This window comes from Micromesistius poutassou, assembly GCF_964030765.1.
Source record: "Micromesistius poutassou genome assembly, chromosome: 13".
In the NCBI taxonomy this organism is placed as follows: Eukaryota; Metazoa; Chordata; class Actinopteri; order Gadiformes; family Gadidae; genus Micromesistius; species Micromesistius poutassou.
In genome coordinates this window covers 16,258,418-16,270,917 of record NC_140283.1, presented here as the reverse complement: position 1 = coordinate 16,270,917, position 12,500 = coordinate 16,258,418, and the positions used below count along the sequence as shown (strand labels likewise).

The 12,500-nt window shown below is 41.7% G+C and overlaps 4 protein-coding genes across 8 annotated transcripts in view; 1 reads left to right on the top strand and 3 right to left on the bottom strand.

Annotated features, from left to right (window-relative positions):
• Positions 1-12,500, top strand: part of wnt7bb (wingless-type MMTV integration site family, member 7Bb) — a gene marked incomplete at both ends in the record, with an annotated part of 167,665 nt that overhangs the window by 97,879 nt on the left and 57,286 nt on the right. The window lies entirely within an intron of this gene.
• cdkn1bb (cyclin dependent kinase inhibitor 1Bb) lies at positions 169-4,094 on the bottom strand. Its single transcript, XM_084477303.1, has 3 exons — positions 3,317-4,094; positions 2,916-3,042; positions 169-1,913 (listed from the first exon to the last, which is right to left on the bottom strand). The coding sequence occupies exons 1-2, from the start codon at positions 3,768-3,770 to the stop codon at positions 2,927-2,929; spliced, it is 570 nt and encodes a 189-aa protein (XP_084333429.1). The 5' UTR covers positions 3,771-4,094; the 3' UTR covers positions 169-1,913; positions 2,916-2,926.
• Positions 4,541-9,320, bottom strand: yars2 (tyrosyl-tRNA synthetase 2, mitochondrial). Its single transcript, XM_084477299.1, has 5 exons — positions 8,512-9,320; positions 8,002-8,169; positions 7,701-7,856; positions 6,037-6,207; positions 4,541-5,401 (listed from the first exon to the last, which is right to left on the bottom strand). Exons 1-5 carry the CDS (start codon positions 9,303-9,305, stop codon positions 5,242-5,244), a joined length of 1,449 nt encoding a protein of 482 aa, XP_084333425.1. The 5' UTR covers positions 9,306-9,320; the 3' UTR covers positions 4,541-5,241.
• The window catches only part of pparab (peroxisome proliferator-activated receptor alpha b), a 33,891-nt gene continuing 31,432 nt past the window's right edge, over positions 10,042-12,500 (bottom strand). For all 3 annotated transcript variants that reach the window (XM_084477297.1, XM_084477296.1, XM_084477298.1), the window contains one exon: positions 10,042-12,500. This exon is cut by the window's right edge and continues 2,095 nt beyond it. The gene's annotated coding sequence lies outside the window, so the exon portion shown is untranslated.

Here is a 12,500-nt window from a genome sequence, read left to right as displayed (position 1 = left end):
TTGATTTTTTGTTTTTGTTGATCTTTTCTAATAGTCGTTGAAACCACAGCATGCAAAATGTAGTACTGTCTGTGCCTATTTGAACATGAGTGCAAGTGTACACAGAACAAATAGCCTACAATGTGTAGATTTAGATTTCAATTTGTTTTAATTGATTGCAACATATTTTATAACCACACATTACAAAATGCACATCAAATATTGTATCAGGCTCAGTTTGCAACCTTATAAGAAAAACTACCAAAAATATGCTTTTACAAAATACCATTATAATAATGTAAATGCCACTTTGGATAACCGTGATCAAAAAACCCATTTTATTCTACATAAAAAAAAGCTTGACATAAATAAGTTAGTATAATTTCTCAGTGTTTTTACAAAGTTATGTACATTTAGGTACATTGCAAAAGATTTACATAAATACACAGGCACGGTGGCTTTTCTGAGACACACATTTCAACTTCCGTCCAGGTGAACATTGGTCTCTTTGAATAAACCCATTTCTTATGCAAATAATCAGAGAGAGAGATAGGAGGAGGGGGGGAGGCTTATAGATGCAACACAAGTGCGTCCTCAGCAGGCTATCAACCACAATGGGCGATAGGAGTGGGGGGGGGGGGGAACAAATTTTCTGTAGGTTATCACAAAGGAACACAATGTGAAGTCAAATCTGGAGCAAACAGGCTGTGGCAGCCATACCGGAGCAACCATGTATTTGGCATTGTAGGACAGTCATCTCGTTTAGAAAATAAAAGCTCCTATTCCAAAAAATATATAATTAAAACAGCAACAAGATACGTCCTAGGGACAGGGGACAGGAGGATGGCATGATATTGAACAAAAATAAAATTAAAATAAAAACACTACCTGTGCAGTTTATGTTGTCTCCTTCAGCATAAAAGTACCTCAAAACTCTACAGGGGTAGTCACATGCACCTGAACATGTCACAAAGTAATGGGAGAACTTTTTGAGAGTGAAATAATAATAATATTAATAATAATAATATATAACGTTCCAGGATTTAAATCAATACCATAACAGCTCTTTGACATAATAAATATTAGGTGGTTTGAGAAATACAATTTTACACTACAGCAAAGGATGTAACATTAAATGTTATAGATATTTGTAAAAATAAAAAAAAGAAATGCTGTATTGATCTTCTAGGGGCTGGAGAAAAAAAAAGTGAAATGAGAACCTGTATTTTTTTGTGTTGACACTTTGTGACAATGGCCGTGGGGGAAAAAAAAAAGAAAAAAAAAAAGGAAGGACCACAAGAAACAAGAAAGGAGCTACATTGGTACCGTTCTTCACTGCAGATTATGAGGGGGGTGACCTATTGAGATAACACTTATCAGAAGCCTGTTTAGGTGGCAAATGGAGACCATGTCAAAGTCAAATCGTCTTAAGGCAAAATATAGGGAACAGCATTTGGAGAAAAAAAAACAACCATCAAACTACACTGCAATTCAAGTCAAATCAATATTCACACTTTTTTTTTTTTACATAAAAGGATTTGCTTTCATATCATGTTTTCTTATGTGCTACATTTGGAGAGAAATAGATGTATATACACTCACACACACACACACACACGCACGCTCACACACACACACACACACACACACACACACACACACACACACACACACACACGCTCACTCACTCACTCACACACACACTCACACACAAAGAAAAAGAGCAAAAAGGGAATTTCAACCTAATTGCACACTGCTACATAGACTGCTTTAAGAGGCAGTAACTTTAATTTGAGTGCCACAACTTTAGTGTTTCTATTCAGTGCCCCTCCCCCCGTCGTCAGGAGAGTTGATATGTTTCTGTTGTGTAGTTCCTCTTCCACGTCGGCCAACACTGAGCTCTCCCGCACCAAAGGGGAAATACATCTTCAGATCTGATGGACAAAGACATTATCAGTTTATTAGATTCAATGTTCATGTAACATTACATTTAGTTGTTAAATATGAACATACATAAGGGTTCATGTATTTCATAACTGCATCCTTGAGCAATAGACTAATCTGATATGTATGGTGCATTTCCTCAAAATGCTAATTAAACGCTAAACAGGCCATAGGCCCACTACCCTTATCTTCTTAGGTCAGCTCATTAAGCCTACAGGATTTTAACGTTAGTATCAGTCGAACAGACATGTGTTGCAATGGGGCATTATCTACTGTGTAGGCTACACAGTGCGTTCAGAGACAGTATAGTTGCTCGATCCAAAGCTGTGGGCTGTACCTCTTTCGGTAACCAACCAATCACCTCTCAAAACGTGCAGTCCTAGCAATCACTGATTGGCTGGTGACTGACTGTACGTTCGGACCCTGGGATCTAGGACCAGCCCCTTATTCCTTCCTGGTCGTGGGGGCAGTGGTTGCTGACGTGTTACTATAGTGTTGTTCACAGGACTTGTTTACAGTTTTGGAGGAAACTCAACCTCGCTGTGGCAGCGGTTGTAGTAAATGTGACATTCGTGCTGCCTCTCATTTAACCCTTTGTGGCCGAACGTCGCAATGTATAAAAACTTCGAAATGTACCTACAAATCGTTGCTAGAACCTAGAAGCATAAGGCACCGAGACACTTCGACATTTATGCAGTTTGACATAGTCAGGGGCGTTAGACACGATACGAATAAATACTAAATAGATTCGAGTGATCGGTTGATAATCGAGCAGCATGTGAACAGCACCAATAACACCCAACTCTTATAACGTTAGACTAAGTAGGATTTCCAATAGGCGTGAAGGGATTTAAACACAACAGCTGTGAAAAGACGAAATGGGGGAAAACGACGCTAGAATAACTTAACGTGAGGAGACTGGCATATAACCATTAAGATCACCTACGATTCCACACACAATAACAAAAACAAGTTGAATTGTCATTTCTTACCTTTCTGGGTCTCACGTCTGCCTCTTGGGACTGGACTTTCTGGGTGTGTGCTCGGCCGAATGTGTCAAGTTTAGGCACCGAACTTCATCCGAACTTGTGTGTGACCTTTTACTTTGGGTCGCAGTGTCTGCAAAAAAAATAAAAAAAATAGTGAGATTTAATATACTTTGTGAAAAAGCTTTTTTTCCACCACAAAGACACCTGGAAGGCTGGAAGTAGTGTTTTTTTTTTAGACATTTATAATAAAAAAAAAAACATTTTCTATCCTTATCGTCTTTCACTGAAAGAAAGATATTCAAGTGTTTTTTTCTCAAATACATCTCTAGGCCTAATGCTTCAGTTTTAAATTGTATGGAGGCGGTGTGAGGCTTTCTGGGCTTGAATCGGGGCACCGGGCTCACCGTTGCAGGCAGGTCTTTTCCGCTGTCCGTGGCACTGCTCGCTACAGTCCATCTGACTCTCGCACCTCTCGCTGTCTGCGGGGGGCGGCCGGGCACTTCCCATCACAACACAGCTATGATTCCCGTTTAAATCCACGTTGTTATTCCCAGTGGAGCACGTCGACGGTCTCGACGAGCGAGGAGGTTTGTTGTAGAAATCGGGAAGGTCTTTACAATCCACCAAGTCCCAATTGAACCTCCCGTTCAGCGGCCTGTGATTCGCGAAGTCGAAGTTCCATTTTGCAGAGGCATCCTCTTCCATCTCCTGTAAATGTCCCTTTAATTCCCTCTTTAACTCTTCGTGGTCCACGGGGCCGAAAAGACTTCTGCAAAAGGACGGTTTCGGGTGCTCAGACACCCGGGCATCCGTCCGCTCCAACGTTGGACTCCCATTCGACAGGCGAACATTTGACATTTTCCAAGAGATCGGAGAGCGTCCAGATATTAACACTCAAAATGCGTTCTTCGTATTCGCTCAGTCAAATCCAACACACGCGTAAAACGAGAGATCAACAAAAATGCACGCATGTCATGCATATGTCTAGGTCAAAAACGGTGAGCGCCGCAATGGCAAAGCGAGCAATGGTTGTCTCCACTGAACATGAATACCCAGTGCAGCAAAACTGAGCCAGTCCGTCCACTCCGCTCCGTAGTGAGAGGAAAGAAATTGCAGGCGAACCTTTTCAGTACCCAATATGGCGATTGAGAGATGTACTTGGGAATTGAGGGGAGGCTGACTGGGGGAAAATGATTGACACAGAAAGCTATTTAACCCGGAGAGTGGCATTCATTGGTTAAAGGTCTTCAGCCCGCCCACTTTTCTTAAGGTGAACACGCTGCACGCTGGAGAGTCACGACACGATCAACGAAAACACACTCGAGTATGACGCAACTTGACATAATTTACACCGGACGAAGAATTCTTTATAAATGGATGTACATAACTTTTTGTTTTGAAACTCATAATCTATCGTAAATGTACCCATTGTCTCAATATAAATACCTCGACAAAAAATTTAACTTTAGAAACTGGACATTGCTTCTCTAGAGTAGGGTCGAGTTCGGCAGGTCGAATGAGCCCTACAGGGCCAAACACATTAAAGAACGTGGCCCTTTCTTTAAATGTTGCTTATAAATTATTTTATTGTTTTGACAAAGATGTCAGATAAAAAAAACTACATTTAAATCGCCTCTATTAGTAAAACCTATGACTTACAAATGATAATAAATTAATTATTGTAAAAAAATAAAAGGTTTAAATTAATTACACCAGTTCTAATCTAGGGATACAACTTAACTCCATGGAAAAAAACAACCAAGTGGTCAAATTATATTGCATTTCAGGGAATTCGTGAAACAATGGATAGTCTATCATCAATAATTATATTACAGAAATATTACTTTTTCTAAATTAAACAATTATTAGGCGTATCCTTTTTGGTGGAAATAGTACTTTTCTAACTCGAAGCCACCCCAAGCAACCTGCTTCCAATGTCTGGAACAAGACTGCCCACTAGTGGTCATGTTTGAGAACTGCTACTAATAATTCCAACTTATGTAAAAACATCTTATTTCATACAACCGTAACATCATAATATTTTTTTTTAATCATGAATCTGGGCCGCAAATCAAACAATCACATATATATACATATAAATACACGTTAACATGTGTAATACATGTACAAGGGCCAACAATTTGACTCAACAATTTGATGTCCGTTTAACATTCCACCCATCCATCCGTTTATCATTGTTCCACTTTTGGCCCAGCGATTTGGCCCAGCGGCCCATTATCCCTACCTCCACGCTAAGTCCCACAGAGTGAAGTCCTTGTGGAGTGTGAGCTTGTTCTGTCCACCCTGTCATCCAAAGAGGCTTTCCGGCTCATAGTCCGAGCCACTTGATGATGTAGAAGTTCTTCTTGCCCACCCGGAGAAGGCTTAGTCCGTTTGACAGGACGTGGATCTTTGGTATCAACACCTGCTCCGGCTTGTCCGAGCGGGTGTGGTTGATCCATACGGCTCCCTCTGTAACCATGCGGTACCTACGGAAGGGTCAGCAGGGAGAACCAATGTAGTCAGCATGGTGGGTGGTTTCACTTTGCTTCATTGACGCTTTCTTCAATGAAAATATTCACCAATGCTTCCTTTCAACAAATGTGCGGTGGTATAGCAGGTAAGAATATCAACAGTGCAAGCTATATACTGTTAAATAATAATATCTTGATTCCTGTATCTCTGCAATTCAGAGTTGTTATTGTTATTCTCAACTCAAGTTACTTGTTCTTGTGTCGTTTCCCATGTACTGTATAATTTGTAGTATTGAAGAAAAGTTATAAAAAAAAAACCTTTAATTGATATTTAAAGCTGATAGAGAATTGATGTAAAGAGCCAGAGGAAGGTGAAAGAGAGAGAGAGATGGAGTCAGAGAGAGAAAGAGAGAGCGAGAGAGGCAGACAGACTGACCGACAGACAGACTGAGTGTGCGATGGAAACAGAGACCGATAGAGATGAAGAGAGAGCCAGAGACAGATAGAGGGAGACAGAGACAAAACGAGTCTGAGTCGGAGAGAGAAGCATGTATAGAGAAAAACAAAGAGGGAGAGAGAGACAGACAGACGGATGGAGACAGACAGAGATACACACACAGAGCCAGAGAGACCGAGCCGGGGTTATCTACCCTTTGGGTCCGTCGGGGATGGCCTGGACCTGGCGGCAGATGTCCAGCACCGTGGAGCCGGGCTCCAGAAGCAGCTCGTGGAAGGGGGCCTGGTGGAAGAGCTCCTGGAGCTCCTCGTCGCTCATCTGCTCCAGGGCCTGCACGCTGCTGTTGTACAGTGCGTTGGTGCACCTGCAACCCCACACACCATGTTAAAACAGAAGGAGGGGAGGTACGGGTACCCCTAGGGGGACTTTGAAGGCTTGCATAGGGGTACGAGGAAATCTCTAATAAACTGAATCTGAATATCACCTAAATGAATAATAAGTATATCTGAAGACTTGCATACAGGTTCGATATGAATGACAACTAAATTATGTCTACTGATAGTTCACAAAGTATTCATGCCCATCCAAGGGGAAAACAAAACCTCTAAGAGCGATTGACAAATCCTAGAGATGTGTATAAGTATTGTTTAAAGGAGAGACCCAATCCCAACACCACTTTGGTGAGTTGGTTTTCATTGTCGATGACGCCCCCTTTAGGTTAACTACGGCTACTGCATGCAACACCTGAGATATGCAGATATGGTTACCAGGTCACCTGTTGATTATGCGTTATTGCGACCCACATGTCCTCTGCTTATTGAATGTGAATTGAAGGGGCGGTTTACATAGGAGCTCTCAGCCCTGCCACAGAATGAAAAAATCTGAAAGTGCTGGTCACGAAAGAATGAAGGAAAATGAGTCACGAAAGAATGAAGGAAATCATTGTGAACACTAAAGACGATATTCATGTTGTGAAAGTGTTAACCGATACCGATAACCGAAAACTTTCAGCTCCTAAAGGCTGATACCGATACAGATAACACACACACATCTACATATATATGATCATTAATACTATGAACAAACCCAAAAACCTTTGGCTTATTATTCACACTTGATGCCCTATATGCGGACATTGATGTCGCTCAGACATCAGTAGAATCAATGGAGGGTTTAGGGGGGTGGGCTTGCAAGGGGCGGGATATGACGTAGGGTCGAGGTTCACAAGAGGCGGGATAAGGACAGCCCCTGTCACTCAGGTGTGTTTTGGTCTGACCGCAGACAGCAACGGAGGCAGAATGGGCAGAATTCATCGCAATCTTAATCATCTTAAATGTAAAGAAATCAATGTAAAGACTTAATTGATGTTGTCAAAGTATGAATTAAATAATTCTAAAGACTATATTCATGTAGTGAAATTATGCATTAAATCGATGTAAAGATTTTATTCATGTTGTGACGGTATGAATGAAATCCATGTAAAGACTATATTCATGTTGTGCTGCTTAGAATTACAGCTAGACTCATTTTTTGTACTCACATCAAAATCCTTGTCACAAATGCATCACAGTGGGAATACACCAGTGACATGTCTGCGATACTGGAAGCGGGCTGATCGACAACCTCGTGCAAAAATCCTGACCGCTGATTGACAGCCCCATCCTGTCAATCATGTGTGAGGATGCCCACGTAGGTTTGTCCCCGTTTTATCTGACCGCATAAAGCAGGCCCCAACTACATTGTTTTGCTGTTTTAGTCGCTTTCTTGCAGGAGAAACTAAAACAAATCCTCAACTACAATCTTACAACAAAAACAAAAAGGTCCTCTCCCAACCACGCCCACCGGGGCTCCGCTCACCTCTTGGCGCTCTCCAGGCCCTCCTTGCCGTGGACCAGCTTGGTGACCTCGGCCGCCAGCCGCTTGTGGGCCAGCCTCTTCCCCGGGTCCAGCCGCTGCTGCTCCATCAGCCCCTGCACCTCCCCCAGGGGCAGGAAGGTGAACAGCTTCAGGTACCTGCACACACACACACACACACATCACATGTGTTGTATTTACAGAACCAGCAGCAAACCCCAACATGTTACCAACACCGCCATGGCCATCACACAGCTCGACGTATACATTTAACTATTCCACCGTCAACTACACCACTACCCACCGTTCGACGATGTTGTCAGGCTGACGGAGGAAGTGTTGGTACAGCTCAAACGGTGACGTCCGCTCCCTGTTGAGCCACACAGCGTTGCCTGCCGTCTTCCCCAGCTTGTCCCCCGTTGAGCTGGTCACCAGGGGCAGGGTCAGCCCAAACACCTCCTCCCCACACACTCTGTCGGCGACACGAGATCAAGCAGTGGTTATCATGGTTCAGCGTTGTCCGGTATGAAATGACGAACTGCATTTGATGTGGATGGACAGTGAGTGTCGTGGGCTGGGGGTGGGCTGGGGGGGTTCGCACATTGCCCCCAGCAGGGGTTGACATAGTTGACATTATCAGACAGAATATCAGACAAATTGTACAACACCATGGTTCAGATATGTCAGTCTTTGGCAGTTTAGGTTAATATTGTTATATGTAATATATGCCCAAGACAAACAACTTAATTATTTTTTATTTTATTTTTATAATGAAAGACACGTCATATGGAAACCTTATGCGGTGGTCATTTACTTGCGAATGTACTCGTGGCCAGACATGAGATTGCCCAGCTGGTCGCTGCCTCCGAGCTGGATCTTGCAGCCGTATATTTGGTTCAAGTGATAGAAGTCATAGGCTTGGAACACCTGGTATGTGAACTCAGTCAGGCTCATGCCATCCTCGCTTTTGAGTCTGGACTGCACACTGTGGCGACTGAGCATCGTCCCCATTCGGAAGTGCCTCCCAGCCTCCGACAAAAAGCCCACCACGTTCCAGTCCTTGTACCAGGACATATTATTGAGTACAGTCACGGTGCCCATCTTTTTCTTGGCGCTGCTGTCATGAAAGTTCAACTCGTGATTGGCGAATATTCTCTGGATGCTCTCCCTGATGCTGTGCGTGTTCCCGTCAAGGGTGTCAGCGGAGATCCGCTCTCTCTCGCTCGTCTTCCCGCTCGGATCTCCGATCTGAGCCGTAGCCCCGCCGATAACAGCGAGGACATGGTGTCCCGCACTTCGGAAATGCAGGAGGCCGATGATGGCCAGCAGGTTTCCCACATGAAGGCTGTCCGCCGTGGGGTCAAAGCCGCAGTAAACCGTCTGACCGCCGGACTCTAGCACACGGGCGAGCTGATCGTGCGCAGCGTCCTCGGGGAAAGACTCCTTCAGAACCCCCCGTTTGTTCAACGATAGCAGCAGTCTGCTGTGCAAGGCAGGGGAACTGTGGAAGTTCTCGTTGAAGGCCAAATAACGAGGCGATAGCTTCCGACGAACGCATGAAGCAAAGCGAAACAACCGGGTGCAGGTCCTCGCCATGGACGCCGCCATGTTGGACAGTGTGACGAGCCAATGGGAGGAGTCAAAACCAACACCAACACACACCAACGATAGGAATAAACCATTTATTTTTTGCAATATAATCTCAAATTAGCGTGTTTTATGGACTGAATAAGTTGGTTTGTACAGAATTATGGTTAAATTGAGATGTGTGTGGTTAAGACTGAGCCTGACCTTTTCTTCACATTTGAGCGTTTTATAAATGTAGTAACACGTAGTACAGTTCTAACTTCATACCAGCAGATGGCACTGCTGTCAAGGCTATTTCGGCCCTTATTTCCAACGGCGTCTTAACAGGACAAATGTACAGTACATGTAAACATCTACAATGTAAAGCCATAGCTATTTCTTGAATAAATCATGGTGTTGACTGGCAACATTTATTTTGTTTTCATTCCAAATTGGTTGAACAGAGCCCAATCATAGACCTCATAAAGCTGTCCATACATGTATTCTAGATGTACTATGGTCCATGTTTATACCTATGACTATTATAAGTATTCTAAGTATTGTACATGCCCAGTATACCCTCATAATTATTCTATGAAAAGTATTGATTGATTTAATTTATTGCACATTTCATGGTTGAAGTATTATTGACAATAAATACAGCATAGGTCATATATAATGTTGTTATAGAGGACTTGCTGTAAAATATCAAATATACTTCAAACATGAAGTTGGCATGTCAAATACCATTGCTGTTATTAATAAAACCACATTCAAAGATATTCAAATTATTTTATTTTGAAAATCAATCCATATCAATCTCTTTCATTGTTGAAATAACCAATCGGCAAACATTTACAGTATTGTTTTTCAAAACCACATGAACAGTACACATGAACATAACACCCAAAGATAGAATCCATCATTCCTTTGCGTTACACAAAGTCACAAAAAACCTCACTGCATTAATGCCATAAAATCCAAGAAAAAAAAATACAATTACATACAACAAATCAAATAGCTTCCTATGATTGCTACCCAGGTACATTTCACGGTCTGTTAAGAAATGATGAAAATATACGAGCTATAACATTGCATTAAGCACTATTGCTGCTGTGTGACAGTGGTCTGTTAAGGCAGCGCAATACAAACCCACTCGACAGATAAACAGTACAGCACTATGTCCTGAGCTAGTTTGTTTTAACAAAGGAAGACTACGTTTCCCTGATATACCACAAAAGTCCCTTGTCGGATAAACACATAACGGATGCTTGGCAAGCAGATCCCACTGATTGACATGCTTCATTCTGTAGGCCTTTGAGCAAGAAGTCCCTTCTTAAGTTTAGGTCTCAAACTGTACTTTTTCGCCTTCAGCCATCTTGGTTCTAAACACTAGCGTAGTGGAGTAGACCCAGCTAGCATTTAGAACCAAGATGGCCTCCAGGTTATAAAGGCCCATTACTCCCCGTTGCAAACGTGACCTTGATTGATAGTGGGGTTGACTGGACCAAAAACTTAAGCTGGACTCAAAACTGTAGCATTGTTATTATCATTTCATGTCCAAAATAATTGTTATATTATAAAAAAAACGGTCATTGTGTGGTCCGATGACCATGTATGGCAATATGTTGTTGGAGACATCATGCGTACAAAAATGTATAGTTTTCTTTTTTAATCTCTGAAGTTATATGGCATGACCATTTGATAAGGCACAGAATTAATCTGAAAAATCACCAGGAACCACACGTTCCATGAATCAAAAATTATTCAAATTGCTGAAATGCCGCTGATAAAGTCTGCGGGCAATTTGACATTCTGCTGAGAAAAAAAAGTATTACAGGCAGCTTGGAACACAGCAAGCTTTGACGTATGGCATGACAATGTTTGGTTGAGTTAGTACAATATCTATAGCAGCGAGTGAGGTATAACATTAGTTAAGAAGCAACACAACCTAGAAGCAGGCTACAAAACAACATACTGCATAATCCGTTACATGAATAGCATGAAGCTGAGTGGTTGTTGCGACAAGTCATTAGTGCATTTCGTTTCTCTCAAAAGGAAACAGAGGTTAAGTGTCACAAATAATTAAAAGGGGACAACATGATGAGCCAACTATAGCATATTTATATTTATGAAGAGAGCAATGATTCATTCAAAAGTGAGCGCTGGGTTTCAGAATAGATCTTTGAACATCAAACTAGTGATAAGGAGAAACAAGCAATGTCTGGCTGATGATAATGGCGACGTCTCTAAAATATATTTGAATAGTTGCCAAGTCATTCATTTCAAATTTAAGTATAGTCCACTAAAACTACTTAAATCAAAACCAAAACAGCTCAGAGAAGGCTAAAGATGTTTTAGAAATTTTCTAAATGGCCATGTACCGATTACTATTTTTCGGAAAAATCAAAGGAATGTCCCAATTGGGAATCAGATGTATGGACGTTATGTGTATATATATATATATATATATATATATATATATATATATATATATATATCATTAGCCTCATTGCCCATAATTGTATTTACATTTAACTCTTTACATTATTTCAAAACAAACAACATACATAGACCAAACCTAGTCATACACACATGTACATACATAGCATTTGTATAAAAATATCATTCAATTCCGTCAGCACACGATTACACGACGCAAACACACTCCCCCCCACACACAAACTCACACACACACACACACACACACACACACACACACACACACACACACACACACACACACACACACACACACACACACACACACACACACCTATATATTACTGTACAATTCGATGGTTTTCACCCAAACAACTCAACCATCCTTACTACTTGTTCTCCTCAGGGTTAAGAGTTGGATCATGCACTCATTACGACATATATACAATTTGTTTATACAGCATCAGATTAGGTCCTTTGTACTAGCGAGTTCCTTTAACAAAACCAAATTAAAATTTAATTTGATTTGGGTTAGCTGGTGTTGGTGGTAGTGACATATTGAACGGCAATAGCCAAATTATATATTTTGGTGAATATACAAACTCAGATCATGAACAGATGATGAACACCTAAACACTGAGCCTTTAAAGGTTCAGTGTTTAGAATCTAGTGCCATCTAGGGCTGAGGTTGCAGATTGCAACCAACAGGGCTACTGTAGAAACATGGTGGTGCAACACGGCGGGCTCCGTTGAAGAGGACACGCTCTCTATGTAGCTATAAAGGGATAATTTTAA